Genomic DNA, 18440 nt, shown 5'->3' with positions numbered 1-18440 from the left:
CACCCCCTTCCCTACTTCTCCTAGTGCTAATTCACTTATACTCCTCCTTAGTCATTTGTTAAAGACTTCTCGCATCTATTTTTAAAAAATCTTGAAGCCGGGCGCTGGTAGCTCATGCCTGTAATCCTAGCGACTCAGGAGCTGAGATCTGAAGATCGCAGTTCAAAGCCAGCCCAGGCAGGAAAGTCCAGGAGACTCTTACCTCCAATAAACCACTCAGAAAACTGGAAGTGGCACTGTGGTTCAAGTGGTAGAGCGCTAGCCTTGAGCTGAAGAGCTGAAGGACAGCGCCCAGGCCCAGAGTTCAGGCCCTACTACCAACCAAAAAAAAAAAAAAATCTTGGCTTCTACCAGTAGAGAATGAGAGAAGGGATGACACTTTCCAAAAAAGAAATGTACTCCTTTTTAGGAGAGGAACAAAGATGTAATGCCTATGAGTATCTGATCATATAAAATAATATTTATCAGCCAAGTACCAGTGGCTTATGCCTATAATCCTAACTACTCAGGAGGCTAAGCTCTGAAGATTGCAGTTCAAAGCCAGCCCAGGCATGAAAGTCTATGAGACTCTTATCTCCAATTAACCACCAGAAAACTAGAAGTGGCACTGTGACTCAAAGTACTAGCTTTGAGCAGGAAGAGCAGGAACAATGCCTAGGCCCTGTGTTTAAGCCCTACGACAACAACAAAATCAAAATTTTTAAAATGTACTCTTTACCTGACTTATGTAACTGTAACTCTTCTCTACATCACCTTTATAACAACAAGAAATTTTTTTAAAAGATCTTAGCTTCTCCATCTGGCGTTTTAGGCTAGTGCCACTAGAAGCCCTATGGCCTGAAGACTGGCATTATCTTTGTGTAGGGACTTAATGCCAGTAAAAAACCTCCTGACATCCTGCTCCAAAGCCCAAGTGTCCCTCTATATTCTCAACCGATTTTGGCTTTCTGTTAGGCTTCTCTGTTTCCCGGCTATTGGGGCAGAGGACACATTGGCAGGTCCTGTGTTTAGGGCACTAGTACATCTTTCTGATATCAGTAACATGGTCCACTATTTTTCCAGGTTCTAGAAAGTAACTCATCTGTCATGTAACCTACAGAGAAATAACTGTCCAGAAATTTTTCAGTATATATATATGTATATATATATATATATATGCATGCATGCATACATACACACACATACACACACACACATGCACGCATGCACATGCACACTGAGTATAAAGCTTGACCTCAGGGCCTGGGCACTGTCCCTGAGCCTCTTTGTACTCAAGGGCTAATGCTTTAGCCCTTGAGTCACAGTACCACTTCTGTCTTTTTTTTGAGTAGTTTATTGGAGATAAGAGTCTCATGGACTTTCCTGCCCGGGCTGGCTTCAAACTACAATCTTCAGATCTCAGCTTCCTGAGTAGCTAGAATTACAGGCATGAACAGCACCTGGCTTCAGTGTATTTTCAACATATATTACACATAGAGTTCCCAAAACAGAATTTATGAACAGAAACCATATGGCAGCTGACCTTTCATTACTATCCACTACCAGAACCTATTTTCTGATTCTTATTTCTCCTTTGCTCAAAGACTGCTATCATAGAAACAATATTTATTTGCGTATGAAAGTACACACCTTTTGTGTGTATGTGCCAGCCCTGGAGCTTGAACTCTGGGCCTGAACGCTGTCCCTGAACTTTTTTTTCTCAAGGCTAGTACTCTACCACTTGAGCCACAGTTCTACTTCCAGCTTTTTGGGTGGTTAATTGGAGATAAAAGTCTCACAGCCGGGCTGGGAAGGTGGCTCAGTGGTAGAGTGCTTGCCTTGCATGCCTGAGGCCCTGGGTTTGATTCCCCAGCACCACATAAGCAAAAAGAAAAAAGCCGGAAGTGGCGCTGTGGCTCAAGTGGAAGAGCGCTAGCCTTGAGCTGAAGAGCTGAGGGACAGTGCCCAGGCCCAGAGTTCAGGCCCCACGACCGGACCCAAAAAAAAAAAAAAGTCTCACGGCCTTTCCTTCATAGGCTGGCTTCAAACTGCAATCCTCAGATTTCTGCCTTCTAAGCAGCTAGGATTACAGATGTGAGCCACTTGGCAAAGTACACATTTTTTTAATCAGGCTTCACACTGATTGGTGGAAGCAGAGCATCTTGGAATTCAATTCAAGTAGGATTCTGTTCTAGTAAGACCATTCAGACAGGTCACTAAACAATTATAAGTCCCAATTTTCTGATCTGTAAGATATAAATGATACCAGGTACTGATGGATTATGCCTACTCAGGATGTAGATTTCAAAATCATGATTGGAAGCTAGCTCCAGCAGACAAATTCATGAGTCTCTTATATCAAATTAACCAGCAAGAAGCCAGAAGTAGAAGCATGGTTTAAGAATGCCGGTGTAAGTGAAAAAGCTGGGCAAGAATATAAGGCTTGGAGTTCAAGCCCCCAGTCCAAAAAAAAAAAAAAAATCAGGCACAAAAACAAAGATGTAAATGATAAACCTATATCAGAATCTTACTGGCAGGATCACTGAATCAGGTTTCTAGAGTCCTGATTCACTACACAAAATAAATTGTCATTAGAATTTCTTTTTTTTTATTGTGAAAATACTGTACAGAGGGGTTACAATTACATGAGTAAGGTAATGAGTACATTTCTTATCAAGCATTGTTGCCTCCTCCTTTGTTTCCCCTTACCATCCCTTGAATTTCTTTTTTTGTTGTTTTGTTTTGTTTTGTCAGTCGTGGGGCTTGAACTCTGGGCTTGGGCACTGTCCCTGTGCTGTTCAGCTCAAGGCAAGCGTTCTACCGCTTGAGCCACAGTGCCACTTCTGGTTTTCTAGTGGTTTATTGGAAATAAGAGTCTCATGGACTTTCCTGCCTGGGCTGGCTTTGAACCGTGATCCTCAGATCTCAGCCTCCTGAGTAGCTAGGTAGGATGACAGGTGTGAGCCACCAGCGCCCGGCTAGAATTTCTTAAAGTAAGTTATTTGGGGGCTTTAACCTCACTAGTTCACGCCTAGCATGCTTTCCAAAGCAGGCATTTTCGTATCTTGGGCTACATAATATATAGTAAGCAGACAAACAGATTGTCCTCTCAAGCTCACTGCGATTCCTGCAACCTCAGAGGTAGTGCTGATGAGCAATGGTGTCTCTTCCCCTGCACCCACTCCCACACTCATTCCCCTCAACATGCAAGGCTGCCCCAGTCCTCCCAAATCTACCTCCCAGTCTGTCACTAGCCAGCTAATGGGGTTAAATAATTTCAAAAGTCTCTTTTGCATCTAAAATTCTAAAAGAAGAATCATTAAAAAAAAAAAAAAAAAGGAGCAAGATCCCAGCTAATTTTCTATCAGTCATCAATGAAGATTAAGCAATTCTGAGGTACTCATGTAAGTCACCAAGAAAAAAAAAATGTTTTTCCTCCCAGAAGCGGCTCTCCAGTAAAGGTGTGCTTGCGTATACAAGCGTCTATATTATCATTAACGCCTCTTCCTCATTTGACTTCTCAACAACTGCTCCTTGTTTCCATGGTAACAGCCCTTCCACTCATCAGGAGCCTAACTGAACATACCATCCTATCCTTTCCCTTTCTCCTGCCCAAGGAAGTCGCAGCAGAAGTAGAATCCACAGGAGACATGACGCAAACTAACACAGAATGAGCATAGACCCCTTCCCCTTCTAGACATCCAAGCGGCACACCCTCTTTCTGCCCCTTTCCTAAGAGATTCCCTCTGTCCCTGCCACTCTCACCCCAAGTGCCAGCTTCCAAAAACCCACATTCTCACCATGTTAGAAATGCTTCTGGTGTTAGCAGGGTTCAGCATGACGATCTCAGTGGTGATGTGGCCCTCGACTGCCTCGGTCATCTCATCCACAGTACAGTTGATGGACGGGTCATAAATCTTGAACCAATTGTCAGCGTACCACCCTATGAGGAACCAGACATACTTCTTCCCAAAGAGACGCTCCTTGTACACCTGCATTCAGAGGAGGAGGGCTAGGGTGCAGTTTGGGGGTTTTATAGTGCTCCCTCACTGGATACTATTTAGTCTCTTAGGTATGAAAGAATAGCAGTATTTCTCTTTAAACTACAAGTCTTAGGGTGCTAAGAAAAGCTCAACAACCCTCCTCAAGAGCCTCAGTGGTTCGCCTCAGTGGTTCTGAATGGCCTTTTCAGCCAGTCAGGAAAGAAGGGGACTCAGAAAAAAATGAAAGAAAATGAGAAAGTGTGTGTGTGTGTGTGTGTGTGTGTGTGTGTGTGTGTGTGTGTGTGTGTGTGTGTGTGTGTGTGTGTGTGTGTGTGTGTGTGTGTGTGTGTGTGTGTGTGTACAAGGGACAGAAGCAGAGCCAACAGAGACATCATATTAATCATCAGCTCAAATCATTCACTATCAATTTGAAGGAAGAGACAGTGAGTAGACCCCAGGAGGAAAAACATACACGAAGAGCCCACCCGGTCTCCCTCCCTCTTCAGATTCCAACTCCACCTCACAAAAAACTTTCCGGGCTTCTGTTTCATAGAAAAGTCCCACGATGATTCGAGCATCCTGGCGCTACAGAACGGAGACAAAAACAGAGGTCCTGAGGGATGCCTGGGAGAGTCTGAGGGGCTCTTGCAGCTTTTGCTTTTGCAGCTTTGATTTCCCATCCCAAAGTGCTTACTGCAGAGTAAGGGTCAATAGGCAGTGGATAAATGTCAGCTTCCCCCAAGAGAGGCCACTACCTCACATAACAAGAGTCTGTCTGCACCTGATGCTCCTTGTCCAGCCCACCACAGTCCCCCCCTTCCCAGTTAACCCCACTCTAGCAGGCTAGGCCCACCACTCAGGACCATCCCACCTTCAGGTTTTTGACAGGCACAGCTGGATCTGAGAAGAAACTCTGGCGGAAAGTTATTTCAATTCCAGCCTCCTTCACTCGTTCCTCTAGATCATCCAGAGTCTTGAGTAGAAATGTAAGAAAAACATAGGGGGTGTGCAATGAAGTATAGCCGAGATGTTAACTAATGGTTGATTACACACTCTGAACAAAGGAACAGCATTCTGGGTGTTGCCTCAACAGCTTCTGTCGCCCAGGTGAGGAAATGTCAAAGAAAAGCTCCTATAGCCTTAAGAGGTGGCTTCCAAGCAGGAAAATGCAATGCTGAAGCCATACAACTCACAGCTCTATGCCTGGGGAAGCCATCCCACCCTCCCCACTCCAACAACTAGGAGAAAACATAGAGGGACCAGAAAAAGACTGGGCAGGGGCTGGGATAGAGAGGATGATGGCAACCTGAAGAGACAAGTGGGCAGACAACAAAATGATTAGAGCGGACTGAGTCATTGAAAAAAGTAGGGAGGGAGAATTAAAGGGCCACTGAACATGGGAGTGGGTGGAGGACCCAAAGAATAGAATAAAAGGGAGGGAACAGGCTGTTTTCTTCCAATGTGTGCCATGAAATTCCTCTTTGCCTCCACAAACCTTGCTGTCCCCCTTTACCCTCTTTCTCCACTGGTATCCCCCACAAACACTATGTACTTCTTGCCCTTTCTGTCTCTGCCTCTGCCTCTGTCTCTCTCTCTCTGTCTTTGTCCTCTACTCATCCAATCCACCCCACATTCCCATTCACACCCACTCTCCAGCCTCCTTAATGTCTGTGAAATCCACCTCTTTCCTCAGATCCTATTTTGCATTCCCTTTCTCCTTTTGACTCAACTTCAAATTGAACCTACTTTTCTGAGTCATTTTGGGTCTGTCTGTCTGGGGAACAGCACATCAAAAGGGGGGGTGGGAAAAGAGATCATAAAATTTTAAAAAAAGATAGAGAGGATCCCAAAGCTTCAATGCACCCATTCCCCTGGCTATCGAAAGAACATGGGCTTAAAGCCATTTGAAATGTGTTCTCTTTGCATAAAGAATTAAGCTCTTTCCTCCAAGATGAATTCTATGACTGCATCGCTGTCCACAGACAAGACTCTTGGGTGGCTGCTCCTTGTCCCTCCCCCCAGTCCCTCCTCACCGAAGTGAAGACCTCTGTGGTCTGCTGGATGGTGGCGATCTTCTTCCAACCCCACTTTTCAAAGAGTTTCACTCGGGTAGGGTTGTGGAGCGTGGCAGATGGATGTGTTCGGAAGAATGTGGGGAAGCGCTGCCGGTTTGACAGGGCTGGTGAGCTGGAGCCATAGGAAAGCTGAGAGGCAACAGAGTATGTCCTCAGGGCAATCCATTCAGGGGAGATCAGCTTGCCTGTAGCCCTTTCCTTGGGTCTGAGGTAAAGGGACTCTCAAAGGCCCCCATGCCCCTCACAATCGGAATCTGTCTCCAGTTCCTTCTCAAGAAGAAACAGGTCAGTAGCAGCACAGCCAGGCCACGGTTGCTAGGAGGCCAACCAGCACTGGTCTGCAGCAGGCTCTGATCCTAGAAGTGGATCCCTCCTCCCCCACCCTCAACTAGTCCTCCTAAATACAAAGCGGCAAATCCCTCTACTTAGTCCAGCCCGAAAGGAAATGACCCCACCTTCTGACACACACCCCCCACCACCAGCCCTGCTTACCACAATGAGGTTCCACATCCTGGCAGCCTCAGCCACAAGTGTGGACACAGAGCTGCAGCCCGGCATGAGAATGATCTTGATGGGGTCATTGTAGAGCAGCTCGTACAAGTACTTGGTGGCTTGGCCTGGATCACACTGAGTAAAGAGGGAGGGGATGAGGGCAGGCTCCCCTAGCCATTCTCCCCTTCTCCCCCCTCCCCAGCCCCACCGCCACAACTCCTACGGTCTCATTTTGCTTAGACAACATGGTTTCTTTTCCCTTTATTCACTTTTATCATGACTACTGTATTTTTCTCCTGCCTAACATCCCTTCCTGTTAAATTTCTTCTTTCGCTTCTTTCATTAACTCCCTTCTCAGTCTTCCATCTCTATGGGATGCTGCAAATTCATCCTTTGGTATTAGTGCATAGATTTCCTTCCCTTCTTTCATCTCACCCTCAGACATCTCCAAGCCCTTTCCCCTCGGCCATCCTTACTCCTTGATCCATATTTTTTTTTGTGCTCTAAATATCTGTAGAAAGACCGTCTGCAAAAACATGAATAACCTCTCCCATAATGTAAGCTTTTTCAAAACCTAATTATGAAATTCGCTCCTTCACCTCTGCAAATGCCCTCTCCCCTACCTTCCTTCTTCGGGGCTAGTGATAAGTAAACAAGACAGTACAGGAACAAGATCAGTAGAAGGTTTACTCAGTACCCCATTCCCTCCTGCTGGGTTCTGACATTTGACAGGTCCATTATTTAAAAAAAAAAAAAAAAAAAAGACTCAAGGAGAGAAGAATCTAATACATGGAAAGAATGGGAGAATAAATAGAATGGAACTCTCCAGAAACCAGATGATTTTAGGGGTGCCTGAAAGAGAGGTACAGAGCTGGGAAAACTGAAAGCTAAAGAAAAAAGAAATGTGGGGAGGAGAATTAGGGGGAGGAAGAGCCAGCCCTGGGTCTCCCACTGCCTGTTCCCCTCCTGCTGAAATATGACATTTCAGAAGCTGCTGGAGCCCCAAAGGAAGTGGAAAAGAAATGGCAGCCAGTGGGGAGCCAGGGCAAAGGGGACACAGACAAGAGGCCTGGGAAACTAGGGAGGGTACACTGGAGGGAGGGGGAAATGGAAAGAAAATAAAGAAGGCCCCCTAGAGCCTGCTCATTCCCTGCTGAGACCTGACATTTGGGACGCTGTGGGAAGTTGGGACAGGGGAAGCTGGGAGTCTAAAGAACCTACACTCTCCCTGAACTCTGCCACACACCCCACCCTCACCCCTGGCCAAGGACAGGGCTCAACCACATTCTGAAGACTTTCTCCTCCTGCCTCCCACTTGAGCATCTTTATGCATCTTTGTCATTCTGGGGTCTCATCCTCTTACACTTTTCCAGGATCTATTCCTCCAGATTCTGCCCTCAGTTTCTCCCAAAGCTTACCACACACACACTTATCCCCTCACACACTTGTTTGAGAAGATGGTTAACAAGGAGGACATACAAAAATCTACAGACACTTAATGGCTCACACCTATAACTGAGGTAGTCAGGAGGCTGAGATCGGAGAATTGTGATTCCAAGCCAACCCTGATCGTCAATCAATCACCAAAGACCAGAAAAGGAGGTGTGGCTCAAGTGGTATAATGCTAGCCTTGATGAGGAAAAGCTAAGGCCCTGGATTCAAACCCCAAAACTGGCATCAAAAAGAGAAGCTATAGTTCTGTATAAACAAGCACTGGGCCCAAGGTATGCGGTCTGTCTGTTTCCTCATTTCTTCTCTAACTTGAACATCTTTTCCACACCCTGTTCACCACTGTAGATCTTCTTCACAGCGTTCAACCCCTCCCCAGTAGGCTTCCTCTTCTTCCCTTCTTTTCGGGTGCTAGGATCTGGGTTTTCAGGCAGGAAAAGGGCACATTCCAGTTCTTCTGCCTTACTCCCTCCCCTTTTGCTATCCCTCCGACCTTCTCTTTGGCCCTCCATCTGTTCCCCAGCACCTCTGGGGAATCTCCTGTCATGGTAGATGAGCCTGAGCTCACAGCAAGGTTTCCTCTATTTCCCTGTGATGCCCCATTATAAAGCCTGGCAATCCGCATTCTTTCCCTACCTCCCCCCCCCCATACCACTTATCTCTCTTGCTCTCCCAAGGCTGGCTGCTCCAACAGATCTGACTGACCCTCTATTTCTCTTCCTGCCTATCCAAATACCTAATTTCTTTTTTTTTTCCTATACCCTGATTCTCTTCCTGGGGTTAGCTACAGCTCAGGTATTTACTTGGCAGGATTTCTGTTGGTAAAAATGCAGATACTACTTGAAATTCCTTCCTGACTGCGTTTGAATCTGTATCTTTAACAAACTCCTTGGGTGATTCTTATGTACACTGACATTTGAGAACCACAGAGAAAGTAATCATCCAAGAAGATTTGAAGTTCTGTCTCTAAGCTCCCACAGTCCTCCTGTTCTCCCTTTCCCAAGCACCCTACCTGTAACCTCACTATTTCTCCCTAGCACATACCTACATCTATTGATATTCTAAAGAAGAAGTACAAATCATGGGCACAAGTGTGAAATGGTCAAATCCCCTTTTATTCTCTACCACCCAAACCCTCACATTTCTAACTAAGGCTACAAAAGCTGAGAAGATAAAATCAAGACGGTCTCTAAACCTCCTTCCCTGTGAAATATCCTTTCCACTCTCTTAATTATTTCTCTTTCTCCAGGGACAGGGGTGGGGGGAAAAAATCTTATTATAGACTATCCCCTAATACCCTGAGACCATTTTTTTCTCACCATCCCCCCTCTTTCCCCTCCTCTCTCTATCCCTACACCCTGTCCTCTTCCTAGAGGCCACAAGGTAAAAGATAAAACCCAGAGCCCAAGTCCCAAAAGATGTCCACCAGTACCCCCCCCATCCCTATTTCTCTTCCCTGCATCCTCCTCCTCTCCATTATTATTTATTCTTTCTTCTCCCTGTATTCTGATTCCTCTCCACCCCCAACCTATTGTGGGGCTCCTGGCGTAGAACCCTAATCTAACGCATTCGCCCAGTGCGTCTGCCCACCTCTTGACCATTATTAGTCTTTTTCTATGCCAGACACTCTCCCAGCCCAGGAATCCTCTACAGGGTTGAGGGTGGAGGGATGAGGAGTCAGGTAGGGCTCACAGCTGACATGCTGTTTGTTTGGGTAAATAAACTAGATCTCTCAAGTCTCTCTAAATTCCCCCTCGTTTTCTCCTATTCCTTCCAGCTCCAACCTACGCCCAGATTTACCTTGTTACCATGGTAAATGTAAACCCCCCCCTGATCCAGCTCCCCCACCTCTGACATTCTCTCCAGCCCCCAATCCAGTCCAGGGTTAGTTTGCTCCCTCATCGGCTAGGACCCCCTCCCCTTCAATCCATTACCACTTTCCTCAAGCCGGGGCACTTGCATGACTCTTTGGTTGCTGAGTAAAAAGGTCCGCCTTGCAGCGTGACTAACCATCTTCTACCCCTAAGACCCTCCGCCCCTGTGATTCTCCCCCAAACTCCGGCACCCCCATCCCATTCCCCGCTAGCCACGCAAGTAAGGGGGCTGCCTCCACACCCCAGAGGACTGGGCGTGAGGCTCGCGCACCTGGCCCCCTGCCCTCTAAGCCCCCCCCCACTTTCCACCCACTCCCACGTCCGGGGCTACCTTGCTGTCGTGGTGGATGAGCTTGAGCTCATAGTCCGGCAGGATGTCCCTGCGGCTATTCACGTCCTCCAGCGCCATCTCCACCGCGGGCTGGCAGGCCTGGCCCCCCGGCCAGCCCCCGCTCATGGGAAACAGCGCCCCGATGTACACTGCGCGCCGTTCTGAGGAGGGGTGCGGGGGGACCCTCGGGTGAGGCCGCGGGAGATGGGGCGAGTGGGAGGCCCACACCGGAGCCACCCCAGCCGCCATCACCACCAGGAGCGGCAGCGGCCACCCCACCGGGGGAGAGAGGGCCCCGGGACCCATGGCGGGGAGGGGGCGGGGGTAGCGACTTGGGGAGGGGGAGGATCTCAGGGGGGACACTTTTCCGGGAGAGGGTTGCTGAGGGGAGGTCGGGGAGGCGCCTCCATCCCCGCTGCCGTGGGGAGGAGGGGGCTAGGGCCCCGGGGAAGCAGGGAAGGTTGGCTTCCTTCGGGCCCCGGGAGGCTCCGGCTCCCGCCAGCCAGCGCCACCGCCACCGCGGACTCTCCTCGCGGACTGACTGACCGACGGAGGGGAGAAGGAGGAGGAGGAGGGAGGGAGGGAGGAGGGCAGGGAGCAGTGGGGCTGGGAGGGGGCTCTGACGTCACGGGCGGCGCGGCGGGGGGCGGGGAGGGGAGGGAGCAGGGGGCGGGGAGGGGAACGCGCCGCGAGCCGGGCACCTCCGGGTGGGAAGGGGAGAGGGGCGCAGCCCGGCGGGGCGAGGGGCGTGGGAAGGGACGCGCAAGGGAGCCCCCCACACACACACACACATTTAAGGGCACCAGAGGGGAGGAGCAAAGGGGATGGGGCGTGCCGGGAGCGCGGAGAGCGGGCGCGGAGAGCGGAGGAGCTGGGGATGGGGAAGGAGAGCGCGACGCGCGCGGAGAGGGGCTGGAAGGAGGGCGTGACGAGACGGGGTGACGACGGAGGGTGGGGTGGGAACGGCTTTTGAGGAGAATGGAGGGTTGGTGGGGATTGAGGGAAGGGAACGTGGGGCTGGGCAGGCAGAAGGCGTGATGGGAGAAGGGACTACCGAGAAAAGAAGGGGTGTCGAGGAGGAACAATCAATCGGGAGCCGAGCACAAAGTGAGCGGCGAGGCCCAGGGTGGGATGGGTGGGGTGGGCTGCTGGAGCCCGGCGGGCGAAATCTAAAAGGGGGGACCGGCAGGAACAAGGCTCCTGGGAGGATGGGAAGGAACCCCACCGGAGTGGGCTAAGGTGGACGCTCAGCACCCCCCCCCCCGCCCCCCACACACACCCCTCCAGCACGCTGCCGCCCCCTGCTGGGGCTTTGCGGGTAAGCAGCAAAGCTGAGCCTGGGAGGAGGTGGAGCCCGAGGAAAGAGAAGCCAAGCGGGGAGGTGGGAGGGACCGCAGCCCGGAGGGAAAACCGTGCAGGAGGAAAGAAGTTGGGGGAGAGAAGGGGACCCTAGCAAAGTGGGGGGGGAGGTAGGGGAGGCCCCGACCCATAGCCTAGAGCTAGAAGTCCTGTGGGTGTGGAGGGTGGAGAGTGGCAGGTAAGGGGATCGCAGGTGCAACGCGCGACGGGGGGTTCTGATCTCACCTGAGTGTGGCGTTCGATTCACTGGCAGCAGGAAAGACGGGGATCAGAGAATTACCACTGGCGCCCAGCTTCCCAGGCCTGAGCCCCAGCCCCCTCCCACACACCTGTCCATGCCGAAGACTGGGTAGAGCAGAAGCCTGCGTTTCTGAGGGGAAGGTGCCTGGGGATAAGAGCAAGGTGGGGCTAGGGGTCAGGATTTGTCTTGCTTTTTTTCCCCCCATAGAATTTGAGCCAAGAGTGCCAACAGCTGAGGCAAAGGCAGACCCTGGTTTGTGTAAGTCCTGAATATTATGTTTTTAATTAAAGCACAACTGAGTTTTGAATAATTGTAGTTATGTTATCTTATGTTTGCAATGTTTACAAAAGATGATTCCCACGTGAACACTGCTTAGAGCTCTCTACCTCTACCTTACAGCTTCTCCATAGAAGCACAGGGAGAGGGCTCTGTATTTGAAAAACCCTGAAGCTTAAGTTTGGCATCGCCTTACAGTAAATACACCCAATGTCCAGATTGGAATGGTGAATTCCAAGCTGAATAACTGACGCTCACTGAAAAAATGCCAGGACCAAGAATCTCGAAGGGTCTACAAGGATAGAGGAAACAAGCATGAGGCCTAAAGCGATGCCTGCAATCTAGGAGAGAAGACTACAGAGGGAAAATGTGGGTATCCAGAAAAAGGAAAAGGTTGCAGGACTAAATGGCAAAAAAAAAAAAACCTGTTAGACACAAACACAATTATTCCTCAGAGAATGTTAGAGGTGGGTTGTCTAGAAGGTATAGAAAAGGAACATCGTCTTCCCATCCACTCCTGAGTTCCCCTACATGTCCTATTCATTCTGCCCCAAAATTTTTAAGTCTTTTTGCTCTGATGTTTCCACTCCCAGATCTCCTCTTATCTATTTTTCTAAGTCTGATAATTATTTAAATTCTAAATATTTACAATATTTCTAGTACGGAGTGAATGATGAGGGATCAATTCTAGAAGCAAGTGTGAGGTACAGAAAAATCCTGTTTAGAGAGCGAGGATGAGTCTAGAAAAAATGAAATATTTAAACCTTAAGAAGGAGAAAGAAGGTAAGATTCAGAAAGAAAAATATAAAACATGAGGTCCAAGAATTGGGAGCTGGGGAGAAGATAGAAAAAAGAGAGGAAGGGAGTGTTGCTGAATGCTCGTGGCTCAAACCTTTAACCCTAGCTACTTAGAAGGCTGAAAATTGAGAACTGCAGTTCAAAGCCAGCCTGGGTAGGAAAGTCTATGAGACTCTTATGTCTAGGTAACCATCAAAAAGCCAGAAGTTGAGTTGTGGCTCAAGTGGTAGAGCACCATCCTTATTGAAAAATCTAAGGGACCATGCCCAGGTTCTGAGTTAAAGCCCCAGCACTGGGGAAGAGGGAGAGGGAGAGGGAAAGGAAGAGAGAGAAGAGAGAGAGAGAGAGAGAGAGAGAGAGAGAGAGAGAGAGAGAGAGAGAGAGAGAGAGCAGAAGAGAGCTCCAGTGAGAGAAAGGGAGAAATGGAAAGGGAGAGAGAGAAAAGGGGGGAAAGGTAAAGTGGATAAGGAAATTTGGGGAAGAAGTCTGAGACAGGTAGGTAAGAGGAAAGATCTGGGCTTGGTTGCATCTTTGCCTTTCCTAGGCCCTCCCCCACATTCTTCATAGCACTCAACCTTTCCCAGTCCCAATCCCCCACAGTCCCATCCTCATACAAGCGTCCTCATCAGCTGCATGCAGGCAACTATTCCCCTCACCCTGGCAGTGGGGCTTGGGGGTGCTCCACTGGCCCTGACTACAGATGCTCCGGGAGCTGCCCACCAGATGGAAGTCGGGGTCACACCGGAAATCCACCCGGGCTCCGTCCAGAGCTGGGAGGTCCCCACCCGTCAGGAAAACTTTCCCATTTTCCAGGGTCAAATAAGACTTGGAGCAGATTCGGACTGTGGAAACAGGAAAATAAGAAGAGAGGCGAGTTGGAGAAGGCTCCTACCCCTTGGAGAGCAGGGGGAAAGGGGTCGGGTTTAGGTTTGAGTCTACAAGCATCCTACCCTACAGACAATCAGGTGTTTAAAAAAAAAAAAAAAAAAAAAAAAAAAAAAAAAAAAAAAAAAGGATGTACCTCTGTACCTTCCACTCCTCCCTGAACCCCTAGCAGCCACACATTCCCAAATGGGAGAGGGAAAAAGCAGCACTTCCAGTGTAGGAACCCAAGATGGAGCTATAAGCACATAAAATGGGATCTCTTCCCAGTCCACTACAGTGGGCGGTTCTCTGACTTTGAAATGTGTAGATGTATATAACTTTGAATACACAATCAAATTTGCTTTTCTTATCATTGTGGGTTTATATTCATATTAAACTGGCTTTCTGTTTCCTGGGTCTAGATGGTGATTGAGTTGGAGACAGAAGTGCTGGAAGAATTATCTGCCATAAGCTGCCACTCATGATCCTCAAAGAGAAGAATTCCTAAGATGAACAATCAAAGTTACTCCATGCCATGATGAGTGCCCTATGATGGGGGCCTGAGGATGAAGTGAGATGTACAGGCCGCTAGCTTTGCTGCGTCCCACCGCACGCTGCAACGTCTGTCTTACTACACGGAGTCGTTCATCAGATGTATTTGTGAATGCAGTTACACTGATTTAAAAGTGCTGACTTAGGAGCTTGTAAAACGCTAAGTTCGATGGAGATTGGGGGAAAAAAAAAAAAAAAAAGGAATGGTCCTGAAGAGGGGAGGGGCTTCCCGAAGCTACTCACCACAGCGGCTGGGTGTGTCCATGTCTGTCCAGGACCCGTTGGCCAGGCACTTGCGCACCTTGGGCCCCACCACCTCGCGCTCCCCCCGGCACACATACTCAATCTCATAGTCCACGGGCAGGAAGTTGATAGCCTTCACTTGGTCCCGAGTCAGGCCCCGGTACCTGATGCCCCCTTCCCAGGGCGGGTGTATGATCTGGCAACCTGAAGGGTGAGTGGGGGAGGCACACAGAGAGGGATGGTGGGAAATGGGAAAGGGCAGCAGCCCGCAGCAGGGGACGTGAGCAGGGCGTGGTCAGTGTTCAGGCTGGGGGGGGGTGGTGGAATGAGGTGGGAGGGCGGAGGATTTAAAGGATGCGAGTCCTTTAACCCGGGGCCAAAGGACTGAGAGCCAAAGGCTGGGGTTAAAGCGGATGCCAGAGTCTACTCGTAAGGAGGGAAGGGAGCTACGGAGGTAATGCAGAAAAGTAATTGAGAAATCGTGAAAGGTGTAATGTGTGGATGGAGCCTGGTTCAAAAGGGGAAAGGAAAGGGTTAAGCGAGGATGTTTAAGGTGAATTAGGAAAGGGAGGGGGGGGAACCTTACAAGACCATCCGAGCATCTAAGTGGGAATCAAAGGAAAGAACTGTAGTAATGTGAGGCTGGGAAAGGGAAGCGGAGCTGACGGAATCATTCGGGGTCACAGAAAGGTGGTGTGGTGGAGTAATGTGGGGCGGGGAAAAGGGGGTGCTGGAGAGTAATGTGGGGTGACAGAAAGGAGGTCAGGAGTAGTAAAGTGGCATGGGCCAGGAGGGCTGCAGTGTAGGGCTGACCCCAGAGTGAGGCCGACCGGAAAGGAGGAGATGCAGGGAAAGGGCGAGTGGGGTGGGAGAGAGCCCGAGTCGCCGGAGAAGGGGGCACCTTCGGAGGTGGCGTTGGGGGTCTGCGCCCCGCCCGCGCCCAGGGGGCGGAGGAAGACAGGCGCCAGCAGCAGCAAAAGCAGCATCTGAGCGAGAGAGAGATGGCCGTGAGCACCGGCGCCAGCCGGCCGGCCACACCCGACCCGGACCCCTCGGTCTGCCCGGCCGGCTCCCACCCGGCTCGGCTGGAGCAGGCGGGGGGCGGGGGGGGGAACCGGAGCGCAGCGCCCCGCGGAGGAGGCGGGGGCGGAGCCCCGCGCGGGGTGGGGGGGAGAGGAGGAGAGAACGCCGGTCCCCACCCTCCTCCTGCCTCCCTCGGCCCCCCACCCTCCCGGGACTCCACCTCTCACCGCCTCCTCTCCCCCGGCCCCCGCGGATCGCGGGAGCCCGGCTTACCCACGCTCCGGGGTTCGGCCGCCTCAGCGCTCCCCGCTTCCATCCCCGCGGTCTCTCCTCTCCCCCCCAGTCCCCACCCCCCATCCCCGGCCTGGCCCGGCGCCCGCAGCGCCCCCCTCCCGCCCCGCGACCCCGTGCGCCCCTGTCCGCGCCCGGCTCCCCCGGGGCCCTGGCTCTTACCTCGGCGCGCCGGCCCCGGCTGCCCGGCTCTCCCCGGGCCTCAAGGCCCCAGGCCCGGCCGCTCCTCCCCGCTCCCCCCGCCTTTCTCCGCCACCTTCCCCCTCCTCCCCTCGAGTCCAAGCTCCAGCCCGGCCCGGGTCTCTCCCCCTCCTCTCTCGCTTCCCCCAAACCCCACCCCCGTCTCTCCTTCCCCGGGGCGGCGGCGGCCACGGGAGCGCGGAGCCGGGAGGGAAGGAGGCGGCGCCGGGGACCGGGGAAAGCTCACGGGCGGAGGGAAGGAGGATGCAGGGGAAGACAGGGCGGGGGAGCGGGAGGGGGGGAGACCGGGGAGAGGGCGCCTCCCACAACCCGAGCCCCGGGAGCCGCCCCGGATCCCGGCCCCGCCCTGGACCGCCCACAGCGCCAGGGGTGTGGGGTGGGGGGCCGCGGGGAGGCGCGGGGCTGCGAGGTGGGAGAGAAGGGGACCCTGGCGCGCACACGCGCGCGCGCGCGCGCGCGCTGGGACCGAGCATCTGGGAGGCACCTGCGGGAGAGACCACCGCACACGGGGAGGGGTGGGGCGAGGAGACCCAAGCCAAAGGCAGGGGAGCTAGAGCTGGGCTGAAGATGGAGAAGGACAGGGACACCGAGAAAGCAGCCTGGATCCTGGAGGGAAGGGAAGAGGCAGAGGCTGGGGGGGGGGGGCAGGAGACGGTGGGAGAGAACAGAGAAGCCAGGGGGGCGGGGGCGGCTGTGGGTGGAGGGGTCACCCTGAGTTATCTAAGCACGGGAAGAGCCGGCTGGACAAGGCAGACCTGGGAAACCACAGCTGTTTCTTGGTCCAGCAGCTTGGCTTTTTGCCTACTCGGTGAAGGGGGGGGGAGGGGAGGCATCAAGGAGCAAAACTGGGGTCCATGGAGATGGATAAAGTGGGGGCTGGAGAAAACGAAGCGCCCAGAGGGCTGGAACCAGTATCATCTTCTCTGTTCCCGGTGAGGCCTAGCCTGCTGAAGGGCAGGCCTTTGGACAGCCCCAGCGGCTCCCGGCTATTTTCTGACAGCAGAGACGCCTGGGTTGTAGTTGCCTTTGTTTTTGTTTCTGAGGTTGATATCAGGGCCTGAGTTTGAACGGAGAAGGGAGGAGGAGAATGGGCATGGGGGGGGGGAGGCACTCTCCTTTCTGGCTGCCCCTCCCCCTCAAAAAGGTGAGAAGAAGCCAACTGTGATCCACTTTCAACCTTTGTTTATGATGTCCTGTAATGACCCCTTTACTAACTATCCTGAATTCAAGTCCATAGATAATATCACCTCCCTACACACCTAACTTTAAAAAAAATCCAAAAGAGAACCCATCTGTAGTACTCAGGGAACACGCAAGAACCGTAACTTGTAATAAAATAACATAAACACTATGTAAATGTGTGAGTGCCAGGGCCCAGCTTTTCTGGAAGCAGGCAGATGCTCGCTCGCACCTACCCATAGTATCACAGAGATGGAAATGCTTCCGGCATAAGCTGATACAGGTGCAAGAGCTGGTGACTCAACTACCTCCAGCGTGTTACCACCAGTGATGCGACTTAATGAAATGTTGAACCATTCTTGGTAGTAAAGTCAATCTTCTCTAAACTTACACGGAATGATAATTGCATTCCTAGAAAGTTCATTGTATATTTAGACCATTTTATAAAAAAAAAAGAAACCATTAAGTTCTAGGCTCAGATAATTAAACATAAGTATTCACCTACATGAGTATCCTAGGGGATTTTTGAGAATCTAAATGAGAGGCAAGTCTTCATCATGTGATCCAAACATTGAAGAATAGCTTATACCCCTTCCATGCCCATAAATGCCAGTGGTGCCCCTGGCTCAGCACTGTAATTACAAAAAGAAAACCCACAAAGTTCTCCAATGTTCCCTAGAGAGAGGTTGAGAACCACTGAGCTAGAAAATGAGCAGGAGTGGGAAGAAAATTGTAACCACTGGAAATGGTAGTCACCCTCCTCTCAATGGCCTGTCCCCTCCACAAGCAGAACCAAAGAATTATGTGTGTCAACAATAATCAAGTTATTGGCACCAAAGTTACGGAGACATTTCCAAGACTGAACACTCTTCTCTTAGTGTCCCTGTGTGGTCCTAACAAGAATGTGCTCAGAGGACCCCTTCTCAGCAGTGATAAACCAACTCTCAAAATCCTTGTCTAAGGGCTGGGGTGGGGTCCACTGGTGGTATTTGGATAGCATGAGTGAGGCCCTGAAAGTGATCTCCAACACCACCATCATCACACCACACACACACACACACACACACACACACACACACACACACACACACACACTTCATCTATTTTTTTGTTTTCTGGCTTTCCTGAAGTCCTGCCTGGAACTAGAGGCAAGAAAAGAATTTTCTGGGCTGGGAAGTTGGCTCAGTGGTAGAAGCGCTTGCCTTGCAAGCCTGAGGCCCTGGGTTCGAT

At 51.2% G+C, this 18440-nt stretch overlaps 1 protein-coding gene and 1 long non-coding RNA gene across 3 annotated transcripts in view; one reads left to right on the top strand and one right to left on the bottom strand.

The window, feature by feature from the left end:
* The window catches only part of Gabbr1 (gamma-aminobutyric acid type B receptor subunit 1), a 32548-nt gene extending 16240 nt beyond the window's left edge, over nt 1–16308 (bottom strand). The window contains exons 1-11 of one of the 2 annotated variants that reach the window (XM_070024323.1): nt 15993–16308; nt 15418–15502; nt 14517–14720; nt 13514–13699; nt 11768–11788; nt 10184–10344; nt 6530–6664; nt 5996–6166; nt 4834–4935; nt 4482–4547; nt 3780–3971 (exon numbers count right to left, since the gene is read on the bottom strand). In XM_070024323.1, the coding sequence (XP_069880424.1) occupies nt 3780–3971; nt 4482–4547; nt 4834–4935; nt 5996–6166; nt 6530–6664; nt 10184–10344; nt 11768–11788; nt 13514–13699; nt 14517–14720; nt 15418–15502 (1323 nt within the window). In that variant the 5' untranslated portion in view covers nt 15993–16308. The remainder of the gene's footprint in view (nt 1–3779; nt 3972–4481; nt 4548–4833; nt 4936–5995; nt 6167–6529; nt 6665–10183; nt 10345–11767; nt 11789–13513; nt 13700–14516; nt 14721–15417; nt 15503–15992) is intronic. The other variant, XM_070024324.1, reaches the window with a different exon arrangement.
* LOC138828307 (uncharacterized) lies at nt 11174–14354 on the top strand. The gene is made up of 3 exons (XR_011372226.1): nt 11174–11290; nt 11991–12041; nt 14144–14354. It is a non-coding gene; the product is annotated as an uncharacterized lncRNA (long non-coding RNA).
* Nucleotides 16309–18440: the final 2132 nt, after the last annotated feature.

Source organism: Dipodomys merriami, unplaced genomic scaffold (assembly GCF_024711535.1).
Source record: "Dipodomys merriami isolate MVZ:Mamm:240054 unplaced genomic scaffold, mDipMer1.0.p SCAF_16, whole genome shotgun sequence".
NCBI lineage: Eukaryota > Metazoa > Chordata > Mammalia > Rodentia > Heteromyidae > Dipodomys > Dipodomys merriami.
This window is presented reverse-complemented; position numbering and strand designations above follow the sequence as displayed.